We start from the raw sequence: 13,423 nt of genomic DNA on the forward strand, positions 1-13,423 counted from the left end.
TTCTTATGGATCGATGTGCAGCACATCCACCTCAAATCATTCTGGAGAGAAAGTCCGAGTGGAATTTTTCCCTCCTAACTGTACCAGTGTTCTACAACCACTTGATTTGGGCATCATTGCAAATTTCAAAGTGCATTACAGAAAAATGCTGGTTCAACATTAAATAACACTGAGTGATGCAGGAAATGAACCTCTCTCCATTAATTTGCTACAAGCCATGGATTTTATTTCGGCTGCCTGAAAGCAGGTGTTTTCCTCCACAATCAGCAACTGTTTCCCCAAAGCTGGTGCCTTACTAGAAGAGGCTGTCTCTAATGATAATTATGGGACAAAGTTTTGTCTGGCAATGAGCTAACGCTACCAGAGGGTGGAGAATTCGATACTTTTGTGCATTTCGATGATAATCTGGCCGTATGTGGAGAACTAACGGATGAAGAGATTATTGCTGACGTATGCCAACAACGCGGCGGTGATGGACCAGCAATAAGCGATAGTGACATTTGAGGTGGAGATAACGACTTGAATCTTGACCCCTGAACTGTGTGAAGTGTTAAGTGCAATTGAAGTGTGTAGGCGTTACATCAGTGCGAAAAGTTGTAGTGAAAATGCTTTGAATTCATTACTAAGTTTGCTAAAGGAGGTTTATACTCTTAATGCTAGAAAAGTGAAACAAGCCAAACTATCTTATTTCTTTAAGGCTGGACCAAGTTCAAAATAATATTTTCTGTCTTAATGTATTTATTATTTGCAAGGATTTACACATGTCGGTCTATTCTACTGGTTTTTCAGTAAATACGTGATGTATTGCGTAAGTCTGATTTCTAAGTAATTCTAAGTAATTAGGGGTTGTAGTAAGGATGTAAAGGAGAGTGCATATAAGTCTCTGGTAAGACCCCAACTAGAGTATGGTTCCAGTGTATGGGACCCTCACCAGGATTACCTGTAGCGTTACAAAAATGTTGCAATGTTTGGGTTGGGAAGAATTGAGAGAAAGAAGAAGAGCTGCTCGACTAAGTGGTATGTTTATTACAAGTAATGAAAATCATTTTATTTTCCGTATTGAAAGAATCTCAATAATAATAATATAAGAGAATTTATTGGACTCCAACCTATTCAATACATTACAGGATTTTAACATTTTTAATTAAACATCGTTAAAATGGAGACATGTTTCGCCCTCCATGGGGGGCATCATCAGTCATATCAAAGCACCTCAAAATTAAACCAGACGTCTGGTTGGAAATTATGAACATAATATGTAAGAAAGAATACATTAAAAACACGTACAAAGTCCTATCCTAAACGAAATAACAACAGACTAGTTACACATAGTAAAACACGCCAGTGGTTTCTTAATATTAAAATGAGGCCATCATATGCACAGTATAAAAATGGAAGTATTCAAAGTCCATAATGATATTGAGTTCGATGGTAGTTCTACGTAGTATATACAAATGTTGGCAAAATAAAACACAATTTATAATTACTGTACACTTATTTATAATTGTTAAAATTGATGAGGTAAAACATTCCAATTTGTCTATTTGTAATTTGGCTCCAACCAAAATAATTCGCCCTAGGATTCATGAGGTAGTCAACTCCGTTGGTCACTCTCTATTTAAATGGAGTGCACAGTGCAAGTGAACAGCTTTTGTTGATTATAAACTGAGGCTGTGCTAAGACAGAGTTAAAACAACACCGGCTTCAAATGAAGATAGTTAAAAACATCATTAGGTTCTTCCCAGTTGACTAAAGGTCTGCGTATATTTTGTTGTTGAAGTGTGGGAAAGTCAGTTGTTGGTTGAATGGGCAACGGTCGAAAATGTTGTGCAGTGCAATCGGTGTTTGAGCTGTCCTACATGTGGGGGAAATCTGGAAATGGAGGATTTGTCTTAATTAGTTAAGTGAAATGATGGAAAAAGAGAAGAAACGGGAAATCATTGAGAAATGAAAAATGTGAAAGTTAAAAATTTACCTTGAAAGCTGTTGAGCTGTTACCTCCTAACAATTAGGTAATAGCTCAACAGCTTTCAAGGTAAATTTTTAACTTTCACATTTTTCATTTCTCAATGATTTCCCGTTTCTTCTCTTTTTCCATCATTTCACTTAACTAATTAAGACAAATCCTCCATTTCCAGATTTCCCCCACATGTAGGACAGCTCAAACACCGATTGCACTGCACAACATTTTCGACCGTTGCCCATTCAACCAACAACTGACTTTCCCACACTTCAACAACAAAATATACGCAGACCTTTAGTCAACTGGGAAGAACCTAATGATGTTTTTAACTATCTTCATTTGAAGCCGGTGTTGTTTTAACTCTGTCTTAGCACAGCCTCAGTTTATAATCAACAAAAGCTGTTCACTTGCACTGTGCACTCCATTTAAATAGAGAGTGACCAACGGAGTTGACTACCTCATGAATCCTAGGGCGAATTATTTTGGTTGGAGCCAAATTACAAATAGACAAATTGGAATGTTTTACCTCATCAATTTTAACAATTATAAATAAGTGTACAGTAATTATAAATTGTGTTTTATTTTGCCAACATTTGTATATACTACGTAGAACTACCATCGAACTCAATATCATTATGGACTTTGAATACTTCCATTTTTATACTGTGCATATGATGGCCTCATTTTAATATTAAGAAACCACTGGCGTGTTTTACTATGTGTAACTAGTCTGTTGTTATTTCGTTTAGGATAGGACTTTGTACGTGTTTTTAATGTATTCTTTCTTACATATTATGTTCATAATTTCCAACCAGACGTCTGGTTTAATTTTGAGGTGCTTTGATATGACTGATGATGCCCCCCATGGAGGGCGAAACATGTCTCCATTTTAACGATGTTTAATTAAAAATGTTAACATCCTGTAATGTATTGAATAGGTTGGAGTCCAATAAATTCTCTTATATTATTATTATTAAGTGGTATGTTCCGAGCTGTCAGCGGAGAGATGGCGTGGAATGACATTAGTAGACGAATAGGTTTGAATGGCGTTTATAAAAGTAGGAAAGATCACGATATGAAGATAAAGTTGGAATTCAAGAGGACAAACTGGGGCAAATATTCATTTATAGGAAGGGGAGTTAGGGATTGGAATAACTTACCAAGGGAGATGTTCAATAAATTTCCAATTTCTTTGAAATCATTTCGGAAAAGGCTAGGAAAGCAACAGATAGGGAATCTGCCACCTGGGCGACTGCCCTAAATGCAGATCAGTATTGATTGATGAGTTACAAGTAGTTTTTTCTCTTCTCCTTGATATACGTATATGTCAGGTTCAACTGTATTACCAGTCACAAGTTTTAAATAATAATAATGTTATTTGTTTAACGTTCCACTAACTACTTTTTAAGGTCTTTGGAGACGCCGAGGTGCCGGAAGTTAGTCCCGCAGGAGTTTTTACGTGCCAGTAAATCTACTGACACTAGGCTGTCGTATTTGAGCACCTTCAAATACCACCGGACTGAGCCAGGATCGAACCTGCCAAGTTGGGGTTAGAAGGCCAGCGCCTTAACCGTCTGAGCCACTCAGCCCGGCTGTCAGTCACAAGTTTTATTAATCTGTATTCCACAATGCATTTCTATCATCGGGCAGTGAAATTGTTGCTCTATTTGACACACAATTGTTTTCAGAGAATGTTATATGAAAGGCTCATTAACAATATCAGAATATTATTAATACTTCTTGTAGCCCGCCTGGTGGCCATGATCGTTAAGGCGCTGAAGTCTAAAAACGGTCTAACACCGAGGTTAGCCGGTTCGAGCCCCGTTGGTCGAAAAAGTTTTCACGATCAGAATGTTGGCCAGCAGGGTAGGGGAGGTGGTGGTATACAATTCCTAATCACTAGATTGCGTGCCAAAAGCCTGGATTAAATTCCAAACCTCTCCGCAGTGCTCATATGGAGTGAGGGCATATGACGCTGTTGATGGTGATTCGTCCGTCGGATGGGGACGTTAAGCCTTGAGCAGACCCCTTGGTGCTATTCGACAGGAGTAGGCTATGTGCCGGCACCGGGTTTCACCCTCTCCCTACTATCATATATCACGTCATTCATTTCATCTCTCATTAACTCCTCTGATGAGGGTGACGTCAGGAAGGGCATCCGGTCATAAAAAAAACCGCCACGACAAATTCATCTCACCTCATACCCGACCCCGTAGGGAAACAGGACAAGGGTTGGACAAACATTAATACTTCTTGTACCATCTCTTAGTTATATTTCTGTCCTATAAGGAGTTCCTCATGGGTTTCAAAATATTGATTGATATGATTTTAACTGAGTAATAGGTACAATATGGCATTGAGATTCTCAAAACATTTCAATTTAAATATCTGGAATGACTTATCCAATCGAACACGCTCCCAGAGGTTCGAAGCAGAATCAATGCTGCCTGGATGAAGTGGTGCCGAGTCACAGGAGTTCTTTTTGATCAGAGAGTACCAATGTATCTGAAATCCAAAATCTATAGAACAATCATTAGACCAGTGGCGCTGTATGGAACCGACTGTTAGCCAGTCACAAGGAGACACGAACAACAGCTGCATGTCATGGAGATGAAAATGCTTCGCTGGCCAATGGGACTCACTAGACTGGACAACATCAGAAATGAGGATGTTGGGATGGCATTTGGTGTGGCCCCAGTACCTGAGAAAATGCAAGAGAACTGTTTGCGATAGAATGGTGACGTGCTATGCAGAAATGGTTCTTCAGTTGCGAGAAGAGCGTGCGGGCTGCAGACCATGAGGCGACCAAAGAAGCGTTGGCTTGAGAGGACCTGCATGTGGCAAAAGTCTCTTGTGAAGAGCACAAGGTGATAAAGATGTTGATTCCCATAAGGAACCTGAAATATTTGTTCTGAATGAGTAACTTTATAATACCAATATAGTTTGTCTGTTATTGGACATTATAAATGTTCCACCTAACTCATTCCTGGTTGCCAGCGTTTCGCCCCAGTGTGCTAAGTTGGGCTCATCAGTTGGTAAATAGCACATTCACCAAGATGCATGGCTAGTGCATACCAAATGCTGGCAACCAGGAATGAGTTAGCTGGAAAATGTATGATGCCCAATAACAGACCAACTGTAATGGTATTATTAAGATTTACAAGACCCCATCAAGTGGAAAATACCCTGCAATAAATGCTAAGAAAGAGAAGAACAGGTACAATACTATCCTTTATACACAATACTGTACCTTTGTAGTTGTCAATATACATTTTGTGTAAGCTTAGTCTTTTTGGCAGCCTCCAAATGGGGGGAGGAGAAATAAATGCTTTCTCTCAGCAGTTATCCCCGTGGGTGGGTGAGGTAGAATAACGCACGCTATCCCCGTCTGTCGTAAAAGACGGCTAAAAGGGGCCCCAAAACCTCTTAACCTGGGAGCAGGGCCCTCAACTAAGGCCTGACATTGCTTCCACTTGTGCCAGGCTCCTCACTTTCATCTATTCTATGTGACCTACCTTGGTCAACTCTTGTGCTTTTCTGACCTCAACAGTATTAGGTATCGAGGCCTAGGGAATGTTTCATTTTCACGCCCTTCGTGGCCCTAGTCTCTGTTTGGCCGATTCCTTCATTTTTTAAGTGTTAGATCCCTTCCATTTTTTCTTTCCAATTAGTGTTATACTGAGGATGGTCGACTAGTTGTACTTCGTCTTAAAACAATAATCACCACCACAACTCTCAGGGGTTATGGGAATTATGAATTTATTTTACAGTTATAGGCGTGTATACAGTTGCTATGGAAGCTTAATACTGTTTTTAAATATTCATTTTCAATTTTATCATTGAGTATGCATTGATGTTCATAAATTTCTACAGTTTCTAAAATGCTTTAATTGGGTGTGAGTGTAAAATTGTAAGAATTTTGTGTATCTGATACTTCATGACCTGTGTCATGCACGTGTGCAGCATGCTTATGTAGTGAAAATGGCTACATTCACAGTTTTTACACTAGTCTGTTTGAATGTATCTGGTGCCAACTTTGTCTGAATACAAATACTTACTAGTTGTTGATGTCGTTCTCTCCTATACTCTCGAGCTCTTCCTTGGTAACTTGCAGGTTCCCGGGAAAGCGCGGGTTACGCCGGTGGAAGTCCAGTTTTGTGATGAGCAGCTGGCAGTACAGCTGGATCAGCTTGCCGTAGCCTTCTCGGAGATGGACCTGTAATCGACATCACCATGTTAAGAACATCAGGTAATGTAACTAACGCTTTTCAGTCTGTGGAAGACACTGACTATAACACAACACTATAATAACATACCTGTAAAAAATATACAACTACAAGAACATCCTCAGATTCTATCAAATCACTTGCGTAATATTGTTTATGTTCCTTAATGATTGAGAGTTGGTGATATTATGAACAAATAAAAATAAACAATGCTATTCAACAGTCACCCTATTACCTCATAGAAATGTTTTGTATACTTATCTACGCAGCTAATGAGCAGTCACTCGCCTTCAACAATTGCTTCCGGACTGTGGTCGTGAGGTTGCTCCGTATCTACGCACAGGAGTGAGTGGCACTGAACTCCGTTCCTTGGAGTGGGGAGGGTTAAGTTGCTTCTTCATGTTATAATGTATTTTTATGTATTAGGGAGCAATGCAAGTTATAATGATTTGATTAAATAAAAGTACGGAATCAAATTAAAGAGCATCTTACAAGATGTTTTTAGTGATAAATAAAAACCTAAAAGACTTAGACTTAGACTCAGACCATTACCTATCTCTGGTAAAAACCATCCTACAACCACTGAGAAGGCCACCGAATGTCAGCAAAAAGGCTAAAATACCGAAGTTCAACATCCTCCGAATGTGCGATGAAGACTGTGATGTCAAAGTCGCTCTGAATGAAAACGCACAGAAGCAAGGGTGGCCCAACCTACAAAGAGCTCTACTGGACGCTGCTCAGAAGACCATGCCTGCCTCATCCAACAAAGGAAAACATCCATGCTGGACCACTACATGTGACCGTGCTAGATGCAGAACCTGGGTCACGTGGAATCAATGCAAAAATGAGGCTAACTACCAGGCCTTCCTTACTCAAAGGAAAATAACTGCCAGTATAGTACGACAGGCTAAGAGGAACCATAACAAGGTTCTAATACAACAGGCGGAAGAGGACTTTAAGAGGCACAACTCAAGAGATTTCTACAGCGAGCTCAGAAAACAGACAACGAAGTACACAGCTCCCAACCTTCATCTTCGTGGACCTGATGGGAAACTTCAGTTCAACAACAAGGGTTGTACCAATACTCTTGCAGGGTATTTCAAACAGCTCCTCAATGCAGAGGAACCTAAAGAGAGACTCGCATTCTCTGAGCCTCTTTCCAGAAACCAAGACTCCACACCGCCAACCATTGAAGAAATAAGAGAGATTATCAAGAGCCTAAAGAACAACAAGGCCTCAGGTGAAGACTGTATAGTAGCAGAGATGTGGAAACGTGCTGACGAACAATCCATGCAAAGCATCCATCAGATCATAGAGGATATTTGGGCAACAGAGACCTTACCTGAGGAATGGACCTCAGCGGTGATCCATCCTCTACACAAGAAAGGTCGTAAGATAGACCTCAACAACTACAGAGGCATCTCTCTAATATCTGTTACAAACAAGATCTTTTCTAAAGCCCCGCAAACCAGAGTGGTCAGTCAACTGGAATTCCAATTAGGTGAATATCAGGCCGGTTTTCGCGCAAAATAGATCTTGCACAGAGCAGATACAGAACCTCAAGACAATCCTGAGATACAAGAATCATGGCGGACACAAATGGGTAGTCATACTAGTGGACTTCAAGAAGGCATATGATTCAATAGATAGGCAGACCCTCTTCTCCACCTTATGGGAATTAGGCCTGGATGAGAAGACCACCACACTAATCCAGGCTACGCTGAAGAACACCACCTCCAAAGTAAAGTTTAGAGGTGAGCTCTCAGAGAGTTTCTCTATTCAAATGGGAGTTAGACAAGGTGATGGAATTTCTTGCATTCTCTTTAATTGCGTTCTAGAGAAGATTATCAGGGAATGGACTGCCACATTACCTCCAGAAAGTGGACTGAAAATTGGCTACAAGAAAGATAATCTCAGTGTACCTTCCCTGGCCTTTGCTGACGACCTCACCTTATTAGCCAACAACATAGAAGAAGCTACTCACCAGCTACAGAGCCTCTATGAAATAGCAGCTAAAACCGGCTTCTTGAGGGTCAATATAAAGAAAACTGAGTTCATGACTAACATAAAGGGAGTCCCACATACTATGCCATTGAAAAACACCACCATTCGTAAGGTTCCTACAGTGAAGTACCTAGGGGAGTGGATTTCAGCAACCGAGAATGACACATTAGCAATAGACACCAGATGCACCAAGTTGGAAAGGATCTACCATACCTGTAAGAGCATCTATACATCCAAGTGCCTCTCTAAGAACCTTAAACCCCAACATTACAATTCAGTAGTAAGACCGTCCATACTGTACGCCTCTCAGTGTCTTCTGATGAACAGAAAAGGTCCAGTGAGGAAGCTAGAGCTCAAGGAACGAAAAATACTAAGGAGGATTTTAGGACCAATAAGAGAAGGGGATGGTACCTACAGGATAAGGCACAACAATGAGATCTACGATCATCAAGAAGACATAGTTACATCCATGAGGAAGAGGCGATTGACTTTCTATGGGCATTTGACTTGTATGAGTACTTACAGACTTGCCAGCAACATCTTTACCACTATAGGCAGAGGGAAAGCGTCCAAAAATAAATGGATCACCACAGTGAAGTCCGACTTAGAACAGCTGGGGATTTCAGAACAAACCATACAGGATCGTGTATTATTCTGGCAGTTGACCTTTCAAGGTGTCTTTCCAGAGTCTCTCACCAGCAGACAGAGTACAGCCACCACCCGACCAAAGTGGACCGAGGAAAGGAAACAAGCACACAGCCAGAAGATGAAAGCTTTCTGGGTGAAGAAAAAACAGAATTTCCATACAAGGAGTCGAAACGAGCCCCATGGTCCTCAGTACGCCCAAATGACAAGAAGCAGAAGAAGAAGAAAAACCTAAAAGAACATATCAGATCATCATGACATTTTTATCTTTAAATGCAAAATTCGGTGCGTGAATTCCGAGATTTACTAAAGATAAGAATATTCTAACCCACATTCCAGACATTTAAGTCAGGGATTCCTGTGCAATTCATTAAGCACTAATGCAAAAAGTGTAACTGTTGTCCACATATTAAGTAGCATGAAGTAGGGAGAATATTTTAAAATGTATATGACCATTCAGGTCTGTTTTACTAGAATTTTTGCGATGTAAATTTTGATTGCTTCTTTAATATTCAAAGATTTACTTTTATTTTCGATGTGTAAAATGTTTAGATCTATGTTGATGTCTGAAGTGGTGTGAACTGTCATGTGCCCTCGAAGGATGAATGCCAATTATATCTGATGACGTTGGTGATCTTTGTATTTTGTGTGGAAATTACGTCTTGGTTGTCGTATATATGTGGCAATGCAGTTATGTTCTTGGCAATTGAGTTCATAAACCCCTGACTTGGAAAAAAGTCTTTCTTGCTTATGGTTGCATTTGCTGATGTGTCTTTGCAGTGTGTTATTTTTTAACTTGTTTTTCATCCACTCATAATTCCTTTTTCTCATTATAGATGTTACACACGTTTTAATCCATAGTACTGATGGTCTCACTACACTCCTCAGCACAGTGTTTTCATTTTAACAGTCAGCAAGTTTTATTTGACAATTCAAGAACGATCTATTAGATGAGAGGACTTTGTACCTCAATAGGTTTTTAATTCACTAATTGATGATCACTGTCACTTCACTTCACTTCATTACGATTTTTAATTTGTTTGTGTATTATGTAATTACTGTTCTGCTACTGAAGATGGCCTTGAGATTAGGCTGAAACATGTATAGACTTTGCTGCATCTCACAGATGACTTAATTTGTATTGATAAGGAGGATTTTATAAATATTTTCATTTGTAAAGTGATAACCGTTAATACGGAATGAGATTTATAACTTGCAATGGTAATGCCATCCAGGCTGGTAAGAAAGGAAACCTATATTGTAATGTGAAGATAAAGGTTGCCAAATTAGGTAAAGATTTATGTTTTTTAAGAAAATGCTTAACCAATGATGTCACACCTAATTTTTTAAAATTTACTAAGAAAACTCAGAGACACGGCTAAAACCTGCGCGATTCAACGAAAAACAGATAAAATTTGGATAAGAGGAAATTAAATTCCTACAAAAGAAAAAAAGCTCTTTTTAATAATAATCTTTACGACACTCGTTTAGAAGTCTCGACCTTATTATGTCCTCTCGAATGGACTTCTTTTCAGGCTCACGTCACCAATAGACTCGATAAGGTTTTACTGAAAAAAAAAAAGCACTTTTGATAAGAAGTGGGATAACTTAATAAAAGCTTCCCACAATATCCCAAACATGCAGAATTACATGTAATTGAACGTTTTTCACCCGCCGGTAGTGAACCTCAGTCAAGTTGACCTTGATCCTAAGGACCTCAAGATATTGAATAAGGGACCAAAACATAACTGGGATACGTACTTCAACCATGACAATTTAATCATTACGTTGGCTGAATCTGAATTAGCAGTTAATAGGTTACCTACAGATGTTCAAAATGAGGTTAGATATGAAGTTAAGCGAAAGTTACTTTCTTCTTTCTATCAGAAACATACCAGTACTGGCAAACCCAATAAAGAACAAGTCACCAACATACGCAATCTCAAAGAGAAAATTAAAGATAACAAATTAATAGTAACTAAAGCAGATAAAGGTAATGCTACTGTAGTTATGGAGAAAAGTGACTACGTAAATAAAGCACAATCCTTCTTTACTAACAATAACTTTAATGAAATAGAAAAAAGATCCTACTAAAAGAATACAAAGAGAACTGAAAGCTTTATTAAGAACCTTTTATTCTTGTTTAATGACCTAGAAAAAATCAAAATTGATCATCATAAATCCCAAGTTACCTACGGCGAAAGCATTACCGAAGATTCACAAGGCAGATGTCCCCATAAGGCCCGTTATAAACTTCAGAAGTAGTCCGATGTACAAAATGTCCCAATATATTCACAATTTTCTTAAAACACATTATTTCTTTCAAGCTAACACGTCAGTTAAAAATTCTCTGGATTCTACAATAGAATTTAAAATCTCACGTTACCGAAACATTACACCCTTCACTCCTTTGACATAGTCAATATGTACGCCAATGTACCCGTCAATAAAACCATTGAAATAGTAAAAAACAATCTTTCCAAATTCAGTAAATTGACTATAGGGGAGATAAGAGTTTGTTCAGATCCTCAAGTTTACATTAAATAATGGTTTCTTCACTTTTAATAACATCATATACCAACAGAAAGGTCTTCCTATGGGGTCACTGGCCTCGGGAATCCTCGCTGATATTTACGTAGATTTCCTTGAATACATTCATATTACAGGTAAAATTATCAAACACTGGACTCGGTACGTGGATGATACTTTTATTATCCTGGATTCTCACATTACTGATAGCAACACCGTTCTTGAATTACTTAACTTGGATCCACACATAAAGTTTGCGATAGAATCCGAGAACAACATTTCCCTTAATTATCTTGATTTAACTTACTCGCAATCAGAATAAAACCCTTTCTTTTAATATTTACAGGAAGCCTATTCACACAATAAACAAAATCCACCAAACTTCTCTACACCCAGGGACACAGAAGAAGACAGCTTACAATAGTATGATTTTCAGAGCTCTTAATGTTCCTTTATCCCGTAAGAATTTTAGAAAGGAAATCGACACCATTTATGCAATAGCCGAAGGTAATGGTTACAGTAAAACTTTCACGAACAAAATTCTCAATAAATTTAAAAATAAACCCAAGACCACCTTAGAAAAAGAATCTTCCCCTAAAGAGAAGTTTGCCATATTCACCTTTAATAATAATAACATATATCCTATTTCAAACATCTTTTAAAAAACACAGGTTAAAAGTAGCTTTCAAGATCGTTCACACCAATGCAAAAACTTTTTTTTATTCTCATACTGTCAACAGCAACAAAAAATTTTCAAACTCTGGGATATACAAATTAAAATGCCAATCATGTCTTTCTACGTATATTGGGCAAACAGGCCGCAGCTTCAATGTAAGATACTCCGAACACCTCGATGCCCTAAAGTACAATCGCTACTCAGCCATGAGCGAACATTGTAGAGAGAAAAATCATAAATACACAACAATTGGTCAAGATTTTAAGATCCTGTATTACGAACAGAAAGGTCCCTTACTTAATATACTAGAGAATATTTATATAGATATCGACCAACATAGCAATCCCGTGTACAACTTCAATGAAATCAATGAAAAGAAAAATATTTTATTGGAAACCTTTGTCCTGCTCATCTGTGAACAATTCATTAAGAAAAACGAGTTTCACTACCAACATTCTAGAACAAGACCCACCCTTCAATCAACACCCTCCTCCCATGATTCACATCGTCCCTTTCTCCTCACCCCTCCCCCTCCATTCCCCCTCCCAACCACATCGACACAGATACACAGTAAGCACCACACAGGCTTAGTTGACAATGTGACTTGAGGCTGACAAGGTCATCTCCATTTTATTATTTATAAGTTTCATTTTCCGTATTGATTGGATTCAATGTATAGACAAGAAAAGTGTTCCACCGATCAATACTTATTTATTGTGAATGGATTATTACACTAGTACCGGTTTCGTCCTTTTATGGCCATCATCAGCTAGTACATAACATTTATAGTCATTAGACAAATCACAATGATGTTACGTTAGGTCATCTGGATGTCTAATGGAAAATGGAAATAAAATATACTGCAGTATTGTTAGGTTAAAATATTTGTGATTAAAGGTGGTGGTGATGGTTACAATAAACTAAAATCTATTGAGTGTACATGGATATGAGTAAATTAAACACATTAAAACATATAGGCCACAGTATAAAACACTTAAAAATTTAACACATTAAAACATAGTATATAAAATGTCTATTAAAATTTGAGTTCGTGTTGCGTAGCATTCATCTTCAATCTTCTTGTGGTTCTTGTGCTGATTTAGTTGTATAAGGTGATCATGGAGAATGTTCTATGGCTGATATACGTTATATTGATATGTGGTAAGAACTCTCGTCATTAAAAATTTTGAAAATGTTTTTGAATACTGTGCAATCCAACTATTGATGTACTTCAGTAAGATTTTTTATATATAAACTGTGAGACAGGGTTTAATTTTGGAGTAGAACAGAACTCTCTTTACAGAAAATCCCATACGATATACGAGACGAAGTTAGACACGAAATCAGTAGAAAGATCCCACAATACATCAATAACATTTA

At 38.3% G+C, this 13,423-nt stretch overlaps 1 protein-coding gene across 4 annotated transcripts in view; it reads right to left on the reverse strand.

Moving 5' to 3' along the window:
- Hip1 (Huntingtin interacting protein 1) overlaps positions 1 to 13,423 on the reverse strand; it is a 604,867-nt gene that overhangs the window by 287,543 nt on the left and 303,901 nt on the right. For all 4 annotated transcript variants that reach the window (XM_067154583.2, XM_067154580.2, XM_067154584.2 and 1 more), the window contains one exon: positions 6,022 to 6,179. In XM_067154583.2, the coding sequence (XP_067010684.2) occupies positions 6,022 to 6,179 (158 nt within the window). The remainder of the gene's footprint in view (positions 1 to 6,021; positions 6,180 to 13,423) is intronic.

The sequence above is a fragment of the Anabrus simplex genome, chromosome 10 (genome assembly GCF_040414725.1).
Source record: "Anabrus simplex isolate iqAnaSimp1 chromosome 10, ASM4041472v1, whole genome shotgun sequence".
NCBI lineage: Eukaryota > Metazoa > Arthropoda > Insecta > Orthoptera > Tettigoniidae > Anabrus > Anabrus simplex.